General features: G+C 39.5%; 1 protein-coding gene across 1 annotated transcript in view; it reads left to right on the top strand.

Moving 5' to 3' along the window:
- LOC136866675 (C2 domain-containing protein 5) overlaps nucleotides 1-13,662 on the top strand; it is a 559,159-nt gene that overhangs the window by 30,353 nt on the left and 515,144 nt on the right. The window contains exon 4 of the mRNA XM_068226804.1: nucleotides 13,185-13,325. Coding sequence (XP_068082905.1) covers nucleotides 13,185-13,325 — 141 coding nt within the window. The remainder of the gene's footprint in view (nucleotides 1-13,184; nucleotides 13,326-13,662) is intronic.

Raw genomic sequence — 13,662 nt, 5'->3', positions numbered from 1 at the left:
CTGGAACACTGCACCTATGTAAAAAGTTTCAAACAAATTTATTAAAGACTACCATTCCAATACTCTGCAATCTTTAAATTTAAGATACAACTGTTACATGGATGTTAAAATGGGACATGTTTCGCTTAAACTTGGTAAGCATCTTCAGCCATTTAATCCAAAGTTAAGTCAGGGCCCTGAACCAGGTTCCTCATTAAGATCTAATACTTGCAATATTATAAGGTAGAAAGACGTAAAAATCTAATCTAAGGAGTAAGCAGTGATTAAATATAACTGAAATTCAAATAATGAACTTAACATATCATATATACATGAACTAAAATATTAGTATATGTCTAGGATGGTACAAGTTGACTATATGTAGAGTGAACAAGGTCATAAAATTCTAACTTTACAATTGGATTGTACAAGTTTATCAATATTAATGAAGCATGGATTAATTAAAATATCGAAAATTAAATTAAAAGAAAAATAAGTGTAAGTTTTAGAAACACAGAATATTCTACTAATGAGTAGGGTTGGGCAGACCGGAACATTCACTTGTTCCGCAACATTAGGAACTTGAGGCGGAGTGTTTCGGTACAGAGTGCCGAGACACGGGACACAGGACACAGGACTGTAACTGCGTCCTAGAGAGAACTTTGAGAGGCAACAGGACATGCTCCGCTTCAACTGGAATATGCCTGAACCGAACGTTCTGTGCCAAGGCCGTACTAGATAGATTAGTTGGCCTTGGCTGTGTCTGCCTGTCAATACCGGCTGTGTGCCGCCCTGTGTTGGAGTGTCAACATTTTTTCATCCAGTTATATTTTTAATTCCAAAGCGATGACCCATATGTTTCTTGGGCTTAAAAGTTTCCTTAAAGTTCAAATTAATTTTTAACATCAATCCCCGAGAAAGTGTTGAGGGACATTTTCGAGATATTGAAGAAAGTAAATGGAAGTTGAGAGGGAAGGAATTCGAAAGCACGAAAGTACATCAATGTTTTCATCCAGTTATATTTTTAATTCCAAAGCGATGACCCATATTTTTCTTGGGCTTAAAAGTTTCCTTAAAGTCCAAATTAATTTTTAACGTCAATCCCCGAGAAAGTGTTGAGGGAAATTTTCGAGATATTGAAAAAAGTAAATGGAAGTTGAGAGGGAAGGAATTCGAAGTGCAGAGAGCATTGGGACGCAGGCGAAGCAGCTAAAGCAGTGCAGCACAGAGCACAGTTTTGTAATCCACACAAATCATTGCACCATCGCAAGTTGACAGACAGGGCAGGACAGAGCAGAGCAGGCCGGTTCTGCACCTACTTCCGCCTACCACGCGCAGTCTTCGAAACAGTTTCCTGCGCACGTGTCACGCAGTTAGTTAAGAAATGGAGGAGAAAATTACCACAGCCATTCAGTCTCACCATGTTTTGTAGGTACTATATGAATCATGTGGACTGCAATGCAGTATGTATGTATATATGTATGTATGTATGTATGTATGTATGTATGTATGTATGTATGTATGTATGTATGTTCGTGAGAAAATGGCTGAACAGAATTTAATGAAAATCAGTATGTAAATTCGGGGAATAAGGCATTACAGTCTAGGCTATAAATTATTTTATTCACGCTGCGTAACAAGGTAGTTTAGAGAAAGGCCTAAAATATAATCCACCGAGCAAGTGGCTGTGCGGTTAGGGTCGCGCATCTGTGAGCTTGCATTCGGGAGATAGTGGGTTCGAACCCCACTGTCGGCAGCCCTGAAGATGGCTTTCCGTGGTTTCCCATTTTCACACTAGGCAAATGCTGGGGCTGTACCTTAATTAAGGCCCCCCCCCGCTACCTTCCCAACCTTCCACCCTTCCGTCGCCGAAAACCTTCGATATGTTAGTGCGACGTTAAACAAACAGCAAACAAAAGAATGTAATCCTCATATATCTATGAAACAATCCGTGACCCAAGTTCTCGCAACATAGAATTTAAGACAAAGATCTAATGCTGATTATGGAGAGCATCATCGCCGACTCCGTCGCCGTCATCCATCATCACATTTATGTGAAGAGATAAATACGGATAATCATTTATCATGTCTTGTCAATTATAAATGCAAACGCGTTCACAACATATTGTCAATGTTGATTGATTTTAGTATCTTGTGTCTTGTGACAACTAGATGAAAATCTAGCAGTACATTTGTAAATACATATTTTTCTCTCTCCCCCACTGTGATCCCATTAATGAATTTACCATGCAAGTTGGTCGTGCGGTTAGGATCGCCTTGCTATGAGCTTGCATTCGGAGATAGGGGCTTCGAACCCCACTGTCGGCAACCGTGAAGATAGTTTTCCGTGGTTTCCCATTTACACACCAGGCAAATGCTGGGGCTGTACCTTAATGAAGGCCACGGCCGCTTCCTTCCAACTCCTAGGCCTTTCCTATCCTATCGTCGCCATAAGACCTATCTGTGTCGGTGCGACGTAAAGCCCATACCATAGCGTTGCCATAAGACCTATCTGTGTCGGTGCGACGTAAAAAATATAAAAAATAATCATGAATTAAATTCTTTGCTTAGTCCATATGAACGCCGAACATCGGTAACATAGAAATATTGTTCAGTCTTGTAAACTGGTGAAGGTGGTTGTTTTTATTGCGACTGTCTTAAGCTGAATAACCACGTTTCCATCAGCACAAGGGAAATTGTGAAGATGACTAACAAAATGAGAAAAATCGCGAATGCTTGAAGAAAAAGAAAAAAAAGATTCTCTTTATACTGGAATCCCCAGTATCACAGAGTCTAAAGAAAACATGTTATTTCTGAAAACCGACGAGACCCTGTGTGGCAATGTGCACTCACGTCCACTTCGCAGTTTCGTAAGCTTCGCGCTGTTCTGCTCTGCGGCCAACTGCTTCTCAATGTGCGCCCGGCCTAACAGCACGAAAGTACAACAATGTATTCATCCAGTTATATTTTTAATTCCAAAGCGACGACCCATATTTTTCTTGGGCTTAAAAGTTTCCTTAAAGTCCAAATTAATGTTTAACGTCAATCCCCGAGAAAGTGTTGAGGGAAATTTTTGAGATATTAATTACTCACTAATTATTCACAGTACAGGCCAATACATTCAACTGGTGAAAATATTCTTGAATTGGTTACTTTTAAACACCTGCACTGCCATTGTAACCGGGTTATGTGTATTTTATATTGACCGGAAAAATCTTAACCTAAAAGCAGCCTTTAAACGTGATTAGTGGGCGCGAATTTCAGTGTTCCGACTGTTCGTTCTGTTCCCTGCAGCTTTATGCTGGACCATGGCCATCCATAACTACACACAGGCACCCACCACACAGCACGTTCTGTACAGGCACATTCCCAGTTCCCACTGGCGCGGAGCATGTAATGTTGCCTCTCGAAGTTCTCTCTACACTGCGCTGTTACAGTCCCGCGTCCCGTGCGCCCGCTGCACAGTTCAGCTAGTAGGCGATGGGCAGTGCATAGTGGCGCTTCTGATGGGACAGCGAGTCAGTGTCTCCGGCTCGCTTGAGAATGTTTCGGAACAATTGACACTCGGTGTTCTGGAACAGCGGAACATAACTGTGCACCGGCACATTGTGCCGAAACAGGGACATAGTGCCCAATCCTACTAATGAGTAGGAGTTGAACAATGCTTACCCCTTATGTTGACAGAGAGGTGACTAGCCTCATTGGCTGCTTGAGAAGATCTGGCAGTCGTTATTCTGTTACTTTGTGTATTGTAGGGGTGTGTTTGTAAAGGCGGAGAATGAGAAATTATCGGTGTTTATATTAAAGGCAGTGAGTAAAAGAGAGATTTGTTCAATTAATGGACTATTTGTTTCCGGAACATCGTTTAGATTACTATTAATATTTCTTGAAAATATTTAAATACAAACACGTCAACAACTTCCCTACCGCAACAGTAGCTGCTCCCATGCCACCTATCCACGTTACATCCCCTCCGCCTACCCCTAATGTTCTCAAGGCTCCGCCCCCCCCCCCCCCCCCCCTCCGACTCATTCTCCACCTGTAGACTTACATCAGTTTATTTACAATAAACAGTATTGACAGGTGGAATTTCTTTCTTATCCATATAACTGTGCTTCTTCATATGTGTTCGATTGTGTTATGACTTTAACCGTTCTCCGCTTTTCATAAGCATTATAAGACTTTGCCTAACACTGTGTGTGCCATATTGCCGTTCAGAAAATTACGCACTGTTTCTTTTAAGTAACTTACATTTTACTTCTTCTGAATTTTACAGTGTCTACCCCCGTCATTTTTATATTGCCTCTTTTACTGATCCGGAGTGAACTTGATCTTTTATTCTCTTTTTCCTATGCATTGTTTTTCATGTTTTAATTGGCTGATGATCTGGACTAAGGTCGAAACCGGTACCACTTCTACTTATTATTAAATAAGAATGTAATCACTGCATTTCTTATTCTTTTGTATTGAATAGGTTGAACCTCTTTATTTATTATTTCAATATTAACTGTGATACTTTTCAATACGGAACAATGAAATTTTTATCTTTAAATGGACAACACATGGCTGCATTACTGTAATCCGACTCATTCATCCCTTTCTGTTAGATGCTGAGCAACTTGAATGCAGTATACAACTCCACCCAGCTCTTTGAACATCCATCGAACAGACCTATTGCTCAAACTTAGTTTCATTGTTGTTCACCGGGTGAGTTGGCCGTGCGGTTAGGAGCGTGCGGCTGTGAGCTTACATCCGGGAGATAGTGGGCTCGAATCCCACTGTCAGCAGCCCTGAAGATGGTTTTCCGTGGTTTTCCATTTTCACGCCAAGCAAATGCTGGGGCTGTACCTTAATTAAGGCCACGGGCACATCCTTCCAGCTCCTAGGCCTTTCCTATCCCATGGTCACCATAAGACCTATCCGTGTCAGTGCGACGTAAAGCCACTAGCAAAAAAATCAATGTTCGTTGTAGACTGCTCCTTTGTAGTTACTGCCGTTAGGCTGTGGAATACCATCCCTGCCAATGTTAGAGATTTGTGTTCTGGTAGGAAATTGAAGATGGATTGCCAATATTACGTGCTGAGTGCTTCTAGCTGACATGATGAATGAAGTGTGAATGCATGTGTGGAAGAAATTATTTTCGTAAAAACTAGAGATTTATTTGCTAGTTATATTTGATACCGCAATATCTTATGGTTCTTTTACTTCGTTTGGGCTAGCTGTGGACGACAGTGCTTGTGCTTTATCTGTGTTGTTGTTGTCGTCAACTTTTGCCGTTTCTGGTGTTCTTGATGGTGGGTGGCTGCTGCTTTGGGTTGGTATCTTGAGTTTTTCTGTTGGCCCAGTAATCCTTCATCTTCTTGCTGAACTCTATCTTGTGTTCTTCAGACTTTTTCCTGGTGTTAATGTGATTAGCTTTTATAAGGGATTTTTTTTGCTAGAGGCTTTACGTCGCACCAACACAGATAGGTCTTATGGCGACGATGGGATAGGAAAGGCCTGGGAGTTGGAAGGAAGCGGCCGTGGCCTTAATTAAGGTACAGCCCCAGCATTTGCCTGGTGTGAAAATGGGCAACCACGGAAAACCATCTTCAGGGCTGCCGATAGTGGGATTCGAACCTACTATCTCCCGGATGCAAGCTCACTGCCGCGCGCCTCTACGCGCACGGCCAACTCGCCCGGTATAAGGGATTTTAGGAAGGGTCTGGTTTTGATAGTTAATTGGTAGTTACTTCTGTTAGTTATTATGGCTTGATTAATAATAAATTTTGCAAGATCCTTCTCTATCTTCTTGATCCATGGGCATCCAGTGGCTTTAACCTTGTTGGCTGCTTTGAAGATCTTATAGGCCAGCCTGTGGGAGTCCATTCTGTACAGGGGTCCATAGAAAGCTAGCCTTCATCTTCTGATAGTATTTGTGAGATTTTCTTGGTGTTGGTAGAGTTCACGGTTCGGTTTGGACCATCGCCTTCCATCTGGTAGGATCCTTGGTCCTACTATCATTCTCAGGAATTTCCTTACTTGTACTTCAAGGGCTTTTAATGGTGTCGTTCTTCTGCCTAGAGCACTGACGGTCTGACTATTGCATTATAGTGTCTTAATTTGACATTCATTAATAGATGTTTTGAGGTGTACAGTTTTCTGCGGGCATGATATGCCTTGTCTAATTTGATTCTCCTCTGTTCGAGAGCCACTGTTTCACTGAGGTATTCTGAAATCCACTCTCCAAGGTATTTCACGGATTTGGTTCTCTTAATATGTATGCTTGGCTGTCATCGTTCTCGGGGCGTCTTCGATATTGGTATTGAAATTTAACAAATTGACAGTAATTATTGTTCCATCTTACCGATACAGTATGTCGTGTGCCTTAAGCAAGTTCACAGTTTAGTAGTAGTAGTACAGGTTACGTTTTATTATAATTATAATCAGCTACAGATATCTTTGTTTAGGTGAAAACATTAAATGTGCAAAGACGTGGTCTTCTCAAGATGATCCTGAAAAGAATACTTGACTACTTAAAAAATATTGGAGAAAGATAATGATTGACTAAGGGGGGAGGAGGTGAAAGAGGGGGCTTAAAAATAATTACTAACTACAAACTTAAATGTAAACTGTGACAGTTTGTCATAATGTTCACCTAAAAAGTCTTTGTATACATTTATACACCGTGATCAATAAAAAATTAGGGTAAAATGTATCTTCTTATTCCACTGTGTTCTTGAAAAACTCGTTAGCAGATCTCAGAATTGATGAGCCTCGTAGTATTTCTTTTGTAGAAAAACATAAAGGCTCGTGACAGCTATTAGTGTGGGACTTTCCGTAACTGAATGGTCATCATGAAGTTGATATTTTACAATTGTGACCTCTAATCATGAGAAGGCAAAAAGGCTTGAATATTTGACTACTAACCTTTTGATCTAAAGTGAATTTTGTGTCTAAACAGATGTTGACTCACCAGAAAATTAGAGTGTCCCAAGATATTTTGCTAGTCTTGGAGCGGTCTCCCTACCGCTAATAATTTATACAGATAATGGAAGGGAAATCCAAGTGACAGTAGGTAGAAGAAGTACAGACTGGCTTGGAACGAAATCAAATCATTAATCTGTGGTGCCTACAGTTCATATATCCACAGCCTTAGTTCCAGCACTAAATAACTATGCACTTTCATCAGAAACAAAAGTGGCAACAGTGCTCCATCCATCTTCAAGTACAACAGACTACCTATCAGTTTTCTTTCAGCAAGAAATAGCAGACACATTTAACAGTAGCCTAAATTTAAAAATAAATTCACCACAGCTGACAAGGACGAAGACATGCTCACCACAATGACAACCCCCTCCTTCCCACCCCCAACTAGTCTCTACTTCACCGCTAATGATGTTGCAGCAAGTCATTGTAGAACCAGACTCCATGCGGCGAGTATTCTCCATCGCTGTGCAGATGCATTGGCAGATTCTCTTTGTGCAATATTTAACATTTTAATGAACAGTGGAATTTTGCCAGACGAATGAAAGAATGCAAATGTAGTTCCTGTGTTCAAAGACGGTGGCAGGAAAAATGTAGACAACTATAGCCCAGTCTCTGTTACATCTGGTATATGTAAATGCATGGAACACCTAATTAGTAAACATGTGCTAAATTTTCTGAATGAGAAAAACCTTTTGAATAACAACCAACATGTATTCCTCCTTGGAAAATACTGTACTACACTTTTAACATCGACCTATCTGTGTCGGTGCGACGTAAAGCAAAAAAAAAAAAAAAAAAAAAAAAAAAAAACTTCGCTGGACCATTCTAATACCTCCCAAGTAGACTGCATAACTCTCGACTGGGGCAAGGCCTTTGATCAGATACCTCATATACGACTGTTGTTAAAACTTAGCATGTATGACATGGCTTCGATCATTCCTGGTAGGTCATACGCAGTATGTTGTTTTCAGTGGGGCCAGGTCAAACCAAACTAGTCACTGCGGGTGTGATTCAGGATAATGTGATTGGGCCAGTTCTGTACACACTTTTTACTCTGGATCTACCAGATTGTGTATTATTTACTGTGGCACAATATGTTGATGACACCATCCTTTACAGAGCCATTAGAAATGAGAAAGGCATAAATAGGTTACAATTAGATCTTGATAATATGGTACTAATATTCTTTAAATCACTATAACGATGATTTATTATTGAACGGTATCCTCCTTATTCAATACATTTTGGTTAATCATAATAAATCATTGTTATAGTGATTTAAAGAATATTAGTTTAGCTGTCAATACGAAAACATGAAATTTATATTTTGTGGTTGATGATGTGGTTCTGTGGTGAAATGTAAATAGAGTATATATGTATATATATATAAATGTTCAGAAGTGTAAATGTATCTGGTTAAGTAGAGCAAGGACACCATTACAACATCAAATTTCACTGTGCAGTAAAAATCTGATGCCTTGCACCTCAATAAAATAGCTTGGTATTTGTATTTGCAACAATTTAAAATGGAACAAGCATGCAGAGGAAATAACGTGCAAATCATACATTGTCTTGGTATTTATCCACAAATCTCTCCTGGGAGCTAGAAGAAAGACACCAATTCAGGGCGTATTTGACATTAGTACGGCCCATATCATTGTATGGGCTTCCTTCATAACACCCTACTGCAGAAGAGAACATGGCAGAACTAGAAAGAGTTTAACACCAAGCAGAATGACTAATTGCTCAGCACAGTCATTTAAATACAACCAGGTCACTGGTCACTGCCTGCCATAACAGTTCTGTGTAAACAAATAGATAATGCTTTTCTGAGAAAATCTCTCTCAGGTATCATTCACATCAACTCTTTTAGCTGCTTATAATCTGAATTACAGTTCTGCTCAAAGTGGTTGAGGAGTTTCCCTTTTCCCTCCACTTGCAAGAACAGCATTTTATCAAAGTTGCTTCATACTGCTTGGCTGTGGAATGAACTCTCACCACAGAGAAAAGAACTTCCTACCAACATATTTTGTAAAGAGGTAAATGTAATGTATATTTAATGAGACCTTCTATACATAACATCATTTTCTACTTGTGTGAATGTTCAAAAAGCATGGGAGGATGATTGAAAATTTATATGATCCCGAGTGTGTGAGACTGTATGTGGGTGTGAATAAGTCGGGCCTATCATGAGTATATGGGGATTCACATGTGTGTAAGTAGAATTACTTTAATGTACAACAGATCCTGTGAATATTATGTAAAAAATTCGTCCTTGTAAATACGGCAATTGTATATAAGCACATTCTGTCGTCCATAATTATAATTATGTAATACTGTAATTTTAAGTGGGGATGGAGGCACCTTCGTATGTGTGGGGCTATGCCCTCTCTTCATTCACCATCCCTGAATTGTATCTACAGTTAATGAAAAATAAATAAATAAATAATAATAATGAGAGAAAAATTGAAGGCTGCCTGGCAAAGAAGGAATTGCACAACTTCTAACTGAGCTTTGCATGATCAGTTTTCTGGTCTTTTTCACATATTATAATAATAATAATAATAATAATAATAATAATAATAATAATAATAATAATAATAATAATAATAATAATAATAATAATAATAATAAATCAGCCACCCGAGTATTGGCGGGAAAACCATAACGATTCGGGTAAGGAGGAAATGCCTTCCCGCAGCCGGAGAACATCTTGAGGCCCTCCAGGGCTAACAACCTTGGTTGTATGTAGAATGAGCAATTTGCTCCAAGCTAAGCTAAAGCTTCTCAAGCATGATGGTAAAACAAAGACATGAAGTTAATACCCCAGGTGGCAACTTTTCAAAGAAATCCACCGTCGCCGACAAGCGACGCATGCATCCCGTTCGGATTCTGGGGGGGATGCAACATCATGCTAAAGACGAGTCGGAGCGTCTTGGAAATCCTGAACAGTCACGAAAGCTGAAACCCATATCTAAGACTTTTTTGGCAACGTTCAACATAAACAGTTTAATACAAACTGGTAAGATGAAACAGCTGACCAATGTCCTCCACGAAAATAAAATCGCAGTAATGGCTCTGCAAGAAACTCGCTTCACTGACGAAGATACGTTTGAGTCTGAAGGGTATCGGTTCTTCAAGAGCAGATCCCATAAGAGAGTAATGAAAAACACCCCTATCTTCGGTACAGCTTTTGCTGTCAACACCAGAATTCTTAGGTCAGTCTCAAATTTTGAAGCTGTTAATGATAGGTTATGCCTACTATCCCTGCGTTGTGCAAATAAAACATATACGCTAGTCAATGCACATGCTCCAACTAATGAACAAAACAAAAAAGACCTGGAAGACACAGATAGATTCTGGAACATCCTGGATGCCAGATTAGCGAAAATCCCAAAGCACCACGTCAAGATTCTATTGGGTGATTTTAATGCACAGGTAGGACGTGAACGGAAACACAGGAAAGTTGTTGGGCTCTACCCAGCACACAAAAGAACCAACAAGAATGGAGATCGCCTCGTTGAACTATGTGATAACCACAACCTCCAACTGATGTCAACACACTTTCGTCACTTACCAAGAAAACAGATGACATGGAGATGCCCAAACAAAACAATAGGAGAATTCCAAATAGACCATGTTGCTATATCTCGAAGATACAGTCCGGAAATCATGAACGTTACTGTAAAAAAGGGAATAAACATAGACTCAGATCACTATGTATCAGTAATCAAGTTTCGGCCAATCCCTCTCAACAAAAATAAGAACGAACCTACCATAATTCGCTTTGACACAAAAAAGCTCAGAGAAAGAGAGAAGGAATTCAAAGAACTTGCCCAACCAGTGGAAAAAGACTTCAACAGCACAAGAAAGCAGATGATACAAGCTGCAAAAGGAGTGGCGGAAATGAAGAAGAGGAAGAAGCACACGTGGTGGAACGATAACTGCGAGAAGACCTTAGGGGATCGTCTGAATGCCTGGAAAAAGTATTACACCTCGAAAAAAGAAGAAGATTGGAAGATGTACAAAACACAACAAGCACAAACAGCAAAAATAATACGCAGTGAGAAACGCAAGTATGAAAAGGAACTGCTGGACAAGATTGAGCAAGACTTTCATAGAGGCGAGACCCGTGAATACTTCAGAAATTTTAAAAAGAAGGTACAAGGATACAAGGCACCTTCCCTTTGCTTTCTAAGGAAAGATAGAACTCTTGCAACATCAAATGAAGAAAACTGCAAAATCTTAGCTAAGTATTTTAACGACCTTCTAAACTGTGAAAAACCAGCCAACCCCATCAAAACAAACAAACCAGTGAGCCAAAACCTGCCATCTTCTCCACCAAATCGCGATGAAATCAAACGCCACATAAAGAGACTGAAAAATAACAAGGCTCCTGGTGAAGACTCCATGATTGCAGAACTGTGGAAACATGCCCCAGAAGAAGCAATTGACATCCTACACCAAACCATTGTAGATATATGGGAAAAAGAACAACTACCAGAGGACTGGAAGCTAGCCTTGATCCATCCTTTATACAAGAAAGGAAATATAAGAGATGTGAACAATTACCGTGGAATTTCTCTTCTGCCAGTAGCCTACAAGATCCTGTCACTATCCATCCTTGAAAGACTAGAACAGCAAATTGAGCACAAACTCGGGGAATACCAAGCAAGTTTTCGGAAAGGCCGATCAAGTGCAGAACAAATACTTAACCTAAAAACCATAATAAGATACCATATGCTGAGAGGTCGAACCTATGTATCTACATTTGTAGACTTCAGGAAAGCATACGACTCCATCGACCGTGATGTGTTGTTTAACATCCTGGCAGAAATGGGAGTCGATAAGAAACTGCTGGCGATAATAAGGGCAACACTAACCAATACCAAATCCAAAGTAAAATTCCAAGGATGTCTCTCTGAACCCTTTGAGATCAAGACAGGCGTTCGACAGGGAGATGGGCTGTCACCTCTTTTGTTCAACTGCGTACTTGAGAAGGTAATACAGGAGTGGCGAAAGACGTTAAAAGAAAGAAACCTTTACAAACCCGTAAGGATTGGGACAAAGAAAAATGGAGTGGAAATAGATTGCTTAGCGTTCGCTGATGATATAGCCCTTATGGCAGAAAATTTCGAAAGTGCAACAGAACAGATCAATGTGTTAAAGGAAGTAGCAGAACAAACAGGTTTACAAATTTCCTTTCAAAAGACAGAAGTAATGTCAAATATCAAAGATGATACGGCACAACTAAACACCAAATATGGAACGATAAACCGTGTTAGTAAATTTAAATACCTTGGGGAATGGATTCAGCAAAATGGACTTGACAAAGAGGCCATAGCAGCAAGAATCAAGAAAATGGAAGTCACTTTCCAAACCACCCGCAACATTTACAACAAAAAGTGCTTTTCCCTGAACACAAAAATTCGTCACTACAACACTGTCATCAAACCAGTATCACTGTATGCATCTGAATGCCTTATCCTGTCCGAGAAATGTTTGCTTGCGGATTTAGAGAGGAAAGAAAGAAAGAAAGATCTTACACACCATACTTGGTCCAAACTACAAAAATGGCATCTACATTAGAAAATCCAGGCAAGAAGTATACTCCAAGATAGAGAAGATCACGGACACAATGCGTAAAGGCAGAGTTCGTTTCTACGGTCATATACGACGGATGATCGACTCTTGATGGACGAAACGTATCTTCAGTATATTTGACGCAAAACCAAAAACGGCAATGCCATGGTACGTTAATGTCAAGAAAGATCTTAAAGAACTGGGCCTACAAGCAGAAGATGCACAAGACCGAAATCTTTTCAGAGCAGCCATCAAGACTTTTGGGACTTTCCGGGACGAAAAACGGGCAACTGGTGCTAAATGGACAGAAGAACGTCGTGCTAAACACAGTGAGCTAATGAAGACGATGTGGAACAAGCGAAAGATGAACAAATGCCAGAATGTAAAGTGAGGCTTATCGTGGTCCCTAGTTGGCCGATTAGCGAAGTTGAATGAATGAATGAATGAATGAATAATAATAATAATAATAATAATAATAATAATAATAATAATAATAATAATAATAAAAAGATTTGCAATTATTTGACTGTTGCACTATTGAGAATAGTAAATTTCATTGTATCTGCCTGGCTACTTTTATCCATGTGTTTCTTCTTAGTAATTTTCTGTATAAAATTTAAAATATAACTTTTGTTGCTTGTTCTTCATTACAGGTACAGTGTTATCAGGATGGATTCCTGTATTTGACACTATGCATGGCATCAGAGGAGAAGTTAATATAATTGTCAAAGTCGAGTTGTTCTCTGATTTCAACAAGTTTCGTCAGTCTTCATGTGGTGTACAGTTCTTTTGCTGTAAGTGTTATTAGATAGATAGATATATGGTTTATTTTAATTGGCAAAGTTAGAGACACATGTCCCTGTCTTACTCTTAACCAGTGAATACAGGAATAGCATAAAATATAAATATAAAATAAAATTGAAACAAATTGCAATGCTACTGTGCTGTCCTACTGTACATAAATTATCTATTATACTGCACAATATAAAATACAGTAGAAGTCCGCTATAATGAGTACGGCATATAACGAGAACCCCGTTATAACAATAACTTTTGTCCGTCCCTTCAAAATTCCTATATTAAACTGTGTATTATCCTTCGATGACAGCGAGAACCCTATCGCTGACGCAT

Source organism: Anabrus simplex, chromosome 3 (assembly GCF_040414725.1).
Source record: "Anabrus simplex isolate iqAnaSimp1 chromosome 3, ASM4041472v1, whole genome shotgun sequence".
NCBI classification, from domain to species: Eukaryota; Metazoa; Arthropoda; class Insecta; order Orthoptera; family Tettigoniidae; genus Anabrus; species Anabrus simplex.
This window is presented reverse-complemented; position numbering and strand designations above follow the sequence as displayed.